Source organism: Carex rostrata, chromosome 21 (assembly GCF_964058835.1).
Source record: "Carex rostrata chromosome 21, lpCarRost1.2, whole genome shotgun sequence".
NCBI classification, from domain to species: domain Eukaryota; kingdom Viridiplantae; phylum Streptophyta; class Magnoliopsida; order Poales; family Cyperaceae; genus Carex; species Carex rostrata.
In genome coordinates, this window is record NC_135938.1 from 7,555,412 (window position 1) to 7,561,364 (window position 5,953).

Genomic DNA, 5,953 nt, shown 5'->3' on the forward strand with positions numbered 1-5,953 from the left:
GCCAGTGTAAATGCATTACCCTTTTTGAGAGCAGCTGACTACCTTACCATTATGAAAGCAAATAACAATAAATGAAAAGGAAAAAAGAAGGCAGGCAAACATATTGAATAAAAAAGATATACAAAGGAATGTAGAGCTGACCGAAAATTTCACGGATCGCGGATGGTGCAGATTTCTCATTCTGATAAGTTACTGGATCTGAACACACCAATGGATTGGGCCTGAAGTCTTCTACAGTGCAATCCAATTTCAGCCCAATTGACACTCTTCACTAATAAACAGCAACAGCAACAATCTAAGCGAAGCGCAAGACCGAGCGAGATCTAGCCATGGCTTCTCCTCAGATCCCGCCTTCTTCCTCCTCCTCCTCCCCCATCCACCGCCTTCCCACTTTCAACGATCGTACAGCCAATGCTGAACCTCCTCAACCCTCTCCATTAGAGACCTTCGCCTCTGACCCAGTCTTCTCCGCCTTCCTGTCCCCTTCCTTCGACTCTGCCGCTTTCTCCTCCCAAGCCCTCTCCTCAGGCTCCGCCGCCGCTCGTGCCGAGTCCCTTCAAGAATCGATCCGCCTCTTGAATCGCCATCTCCGGTCTGAGGTTCTCTCTCGCCATCCCCACCTCCTTTCCTCTCTCCTCTCCCTTCGTCAAGCCTCCACCTCCCTCTCCTCCCTCCGTCCCGCCGTTGACTCTCTCACCTCCTCGCTCCAGAGAACTCGCCAGGACCTTGCTACACCCCGATCAGTGCTCAAAACCCGCACAATCCAGCTTAAGAACCTTCTTGCAACAGCGGATCTGTTACACCATTCTGAGAGGCTGTTGAAGCTCGCTGCGAGGCTGAGGGATGAGAGACTAGATCTGGCGAGAGCAGCTGAGCTGCACAGGGAGGTGAGAGTTTTGTATGAGGAGAAGGGGTTGGCTGGTATTGAGGCGGTGGATGAACAGATGAGAACCTTGGGAGAAGCTTCTGGCAAGCTGAGAGCAGAGGCAGCAGCTGCGGCCGAGAGAGGCATGGATGGGTCGAATCAGAATGATATCTGGGTTGGTCTCCAGGTTAGTGGTCACTGTGATTTAAACCTTTCTCACTCTTTGCTTCCTGTTAAGTTAGAAATGTCAGGCACCTACATCTGGTGAGAGTTTGATGGATCCAATAATATGATTTTCTTTTAACCAAGGATTATCAGATTGCTTTGGTTCGATGGGACTTAGTAGGTACAGTAACTACTACCATGCCTTAATAGGTTTTCTCTGTGGTTTCTCTGGCCTAAATATTAATGTTTAAGCCTCAGTCAAGCATAAACTACTTAAGATTGCCAAATAAAAAGCTAAAGTAAAACAAAAAAGATACAAGAGCCTCAATATCAGGCCAGTGGACAACACAGAACCAGTCACTATTGCAGTATACATCAAACCATACAGATATCAGACCCCAGCCAAATATCTAAACTGAATGTTCTTGTGTACATCTGTCTTAAATGTTTGTGTTTAAATCTAAATCCAGAGAATAAGTCATTGATTGGTAAGAATTGCGAATTGGTCAATTAGGTATACTACAACCTAGGCGAGCTGAGGCCAGCTGTCGATGCATTAGTCTCCAAATACAAAGTTGCAGGCATCAAGAGCATAAACACTGCTCTGGACATGAAAGCCATCTCATCCGCCACATCATCAGGTGGTTTTGGTGGGCCTGGAGGGGTGCAACGAAGTGGGACCCCTCAGATTGGAAGTGGGAGAAAAGCTGGTGAGGCTCTCTGGGATCGTATGCGGCATTGCATGGATGAACTATACCATGTAATGGCTGCCGTGTGGCAGCTCCAGTCAGTGCTAACCAAGAAGCGGCTTCCATTCACACAAGTGCTGTTTCTTCAGGAAGTTTGGCAGGTATGAAGAGCTTTTTGTTAACAATGGGAAGAAGACATTGGAAATATATTTAACTTTTTAACCATAGGAAACTGAGATATATTCATGTACACTCATCTTTCTGTATTCTTTAAAATATTTATTCTAGCATGCTTTGTTACTCTTAATATCTACTTTAATAAGTGGAGAGGAGGTTACTTTTAGCATTTGTTTAAGAGATGAAAGCATAGAGTTAGTATGTAACTCTCGCAAGGGAGTTTACTACACTACGTCATTCCTTTCCCATAATTTTCCAAATCTACCCGTCATTCCTGCCTCTCTCTCTTTCTTTGATTAACCAACCATTGGTTAATAATTTATCTTTATTTGAAGGAAAAAAATTAGGTGAGGGTCCGTGTGGTGATGTGTGGAATGTTATTTGGTTTCAACATCCAAGGGCATATTTTGAGTATTTGCATGGGTGAAGAAGGAATCTTTCCTCAAATTTTTTTTTTCTTGTATTGTATCTATATTTTTTTTTTTTTGCCTTTAAGACATTTATCTTCTTCAGGAAGGAGAACCCCTTTTAACAGAGCGGGTATGGGAAGCCCTGGTAAAGGCTTTTGCAAGTCAAATGAAATCTGCATATACTGCATCGAGCTTTGTGAAGGAAATTTTTACAATAGATTATCCTCGGCTATTCTTAATGGTTGAAAACCTGCTAGAAAGAATCTCTCGTGACACCGACGTAAAAGGAGTTATACCGGCACTTAGTCTGGAAGGAAGGGCACAGATGGTGAGAGCGATAGAGACATTTCAGATCTCTTTTCTGGGGCTTTGTCTTAGCCGGCTTTCAGATCATGTGAATACCATATTCCCTCTCTCCAGCCGAGGGATTATACCATCAAAGGATCAGATCTCGAGGCTTATTTCCCGAATTCAGGAGGAGATTGAGTTGGTTAGGATGCATGGACCTTTGCTACATCTGGTTTTACGGGAGATTGCAAAGGTGTTGCATTTGATGGCTGAGAGAGCTGAATATCAGGTACTTAGTTTTACTTTCATATGCCTTTATTTTTTTTTAAAGTGATTTGCCTTTTTTTTTAACCTCTGTATTACTTATCCTTTAATTTTGGCTTCCCTGTCACTTGTTGAACCTCCTTCGTCTGGCATAAGCTTTTGGGAATGCAACTTAGTGATGATAAAGATTTGGTCAGAGATATCTGATTTAAAGAACCCCTCCTGGCTTGGAAGTTCAACAAAATGTCATACTCATATTTGATCTATTATTGGTTGATCATGCTATGCACGACTGCAGTGGTTATTCTGAGTATTTATTTGTTCAGTAAAACTTTGAATCATTTGTGATATGATGTACTTCATTTCTTAGATTAATCATTGTTTCTGAAATTATTCATGGAAACTTGCAATAAGAGTTTTGTCAGATCTGCTACTTAGATTTAAGCCCAAACAAAATGTATGTGGCATCTTGTATTGACTGATTGCTTCTGCTTTGTTTTTTTCTTTTTTATGTGCAGATATCTACCGGACCTGAAGCCTGTCAACTTTCGGGCCCTGCCACTGCGGCCCAATTAAAGAACTTTGCTCTCTGCCAACACCTACAAGAGATTCATTCGCGCATCTCCACCACCATGTCTACCATCCCCGACTCAGCATCCAAAATCCTATCTCGTTCCCTTAAGGCGGTTTACGAAGTGGAATGCAACTCAGTGAGGAGTATGTTTGAATCCATGCTGAAGCAACTCAAATCATGCATAAATAAAATGCATGAACAGAATTTCGGGGGCGATGCAACTGATGATGGATCACTCTTTGGTAATAGTGCTTCACCTTACATGGAGGACCTCCAGAAATACACGCTTCACTTCAGGAGGGAGTTTTTGTCAAAGCTACTTCAAGCTTCTTCGGCCTCCCGTTCTGAGACCATATGCACCAGGTATGATAATGACAATTCTTTATAGGAAAGTTGTTTATGACCAGTAGTCTATGCAATTCTTTATTCTCAGAACTTTTGAGAATATCTTAAAATCAGATATGCCACTGCCTTAAAAGGGAAACATCCTTTGTAGTATAATGAGGGAGTGTGCATCATCTGGTCATCATATTTGAATACATTATTCCTTCAGAAAATTTTTGACATCTATGTTTAAATCATGGTGTAAAATCAATCGACTAGAAAATTTAATGCTCCAAGTTTGTAATTTTTATAGGCAGAAAATCACTACTTTTGTATGGTGTAGAATTTTTAGATCAAACGATTTTCTACCTATCTAAAATAATAGTAAAAAAATTGTAAAAAATATAAAATTTGATCTACAAGTACATTTTCACATGGCGATCATATTGAACGGTTCAGATTGATTTATTGTTTGAACTTTAAAAACAATGATATTGATCCATAGGACGGATCAATCAGTGCTATGCATAGTTCCATAGCTTCATTCTTTTCTTGTTCCTACTTCATTTTATGTTTGTGTTCTGATTCCAGGCTTGTCAGAGAAATGGCATCAGAGATCCTTGTCTATTTCATCAGACACGCTTCCCTAGTGAGACCCCTGTCAGAAGCCGGAAAGCTAAGAATGGCCCGTGACATGGCTGAGCTCGAGCTAGCAGTTCAGAACCTCTTCCCAGTAGAGCAGCTCGGCCCGCCTTACCGGGCCTTGCGGGCTTTCCGGCCCATTATCTTTCTAGAAACATCCCAGCTCTTAAAATCCCCCCTCCTTCAAGACCTTCCACCAAGTGTGATACTTCATCACTTGTACTCGCGTGGGCCCGACGAGTTGGAATCACCGATGCAGAAGAATAAATTAACATTGGCACAGTATTTGCTTTGGTTGGATTCGCAAGGAGAGGATCAGATTTGGAAAGGAATTAAGGCAACTCTTGATGATTATGAAATGAAGGTGCGGGCCAGAGGGGACAAGGAATTCAGCCCAGTTTATCCAATCATGCTTCAAATTGGAGCGGCTGTGGCTCAGAGTGCTTCTTCGTCTTGATTTTTTTTTTTGGGTCGTGTCGATTTTATAGGTCGTCTGAGTATTACACCTGTGTTTTTAGTGCTTTCAGATAAGTCAGTACAGTTTTTTTTTTCTTTTCTTTTTTCCTCGTGGTTGTGTAATTTTAGAGAGAGAGATGTCATTACCCCTCGCTGGAGCTGCCAAGTTTTGAAAAAGAAAAGAGATGTAATTGTGCGGTCCGTTGTCATACAAAATAAAGTAGTACAGAGAAATCCTTTTATTTTAGCCAGTAACACTCGGATTTTTACAAAATGCCAGTGCAATTGGTGCATTCGCCTAAAACTAAGAGTACGAAAAGGCTTAAATATAATATTCGACTGAAATTATGTAGTTGATTTCGAAGATACATTTTTAAATGGAGAGAATTTGCTTTGCCTTGTAATTAAAGCGTCTTTTCCAGGCAAGAACTGACGTTTATATTATCTCAGTACCTCCAGCAGATGGTAAGCTATTAAAATTTCCAATGATGACAAAAAGGGTCGGGGAATGAAGTCCATACTAGACAGTAGACACAGAAACCTTACTAGAGTTGTATATATACATAATCCGTATTCATAATACAACAAATATATCATAAAACTCACGATCCCCTTCATATATAGTTTCAACTCGCCTTTATATATCTACTAGATTGTCAATAAAATGATGCTAAATTAGGACATAAGTAAGTCGTGTTGCTCTTTGGTTTTTGGCTTTTAGCTGTAACAGCAACTGGAGTCAATAATGAAGAGCTTCTCAACAAGACCTATTTTGTAGGCCTCAGTGCAAACTGCAATGTATGTAACGTCAGATTGCAAACGATGAGGTTTATCAATATTATTTTTTTCAAGAAATACTATTTGAAAAATAACTAAAATAAGCTCCGTTTGATTTATCATGAATAACAACCAATCAAACATAGCAGCATCTTAGCATTACCACACCCTGGTGGCTGAGGTCTACTTGAAACTATTTAAGAACCATTAAAGAAAATAAAAAATGATTTTTAATAAAATAAAAGCTGATGATGTACAAACGATCAAACGACTTGCAGTGTTGTATTGTATCATGTATTGTCAGTGTTCGCATGCAATTCCA

The 5,953-nt window shown here is 40.7% G+C and overlaps 1 protein-coding gene across 1 annotated transcript; it reads left to right on the plus strand.

The window, feature by feature from the left end:
• The first annotated feature begins 235 nt into the window (after positions 1–235).
• Positions 236–5,088, plus strand: LOC144573684 (Golgi transport complex protein-like protein). Its single transcript, XM_078323460.1, has 5 exons — positions 236–1,052; positions 1,545–1,880; positions 2,410–2,883; positions 3,377–3,795; positions 4,348–5,088. Exons 1-5 carry the CDS (start codon positions 330–332, stop codon positions 4,853–4,855), a joined length of 2,460 nt encoding a protein of 819 aa, XP_078179586.1. The 5' UTR covers positions 236–329; the 3' UTR covers positions 4,856–5,088.
• The last annotated feature ends 865 nt before the right edge of the window (positions 5,089–5,953 follow it).

What these genes read in the sequence shown, in the direction of transcription:
- LOC144573684 (XM_078323460.1), top strand. Translation starts at nt 330, where the DNA reads ATGGCTTCTCCTCAGATCCCGCCTTCTTCCTCCTCCTCCTCCCCCATC. An exon ending in TTCTTCAGGAAGTTTGGCAG is followed by an intron (nt 1,881 to 2,409) that starts GTATGAAGAGCT and finishes TATCTTCTTCAG; the next exon opens with GAAGGAGAACCCCTTTTAAC. An exon ending in CTGAGAGAGCTGAATATCAG is followed by an intron (nt 2,884 to 3,376) that starts GTACTTAGTTTT and finishes TTTTATGTGCAG; the next exon opens with ATATCTACCGGACCTGAAGC.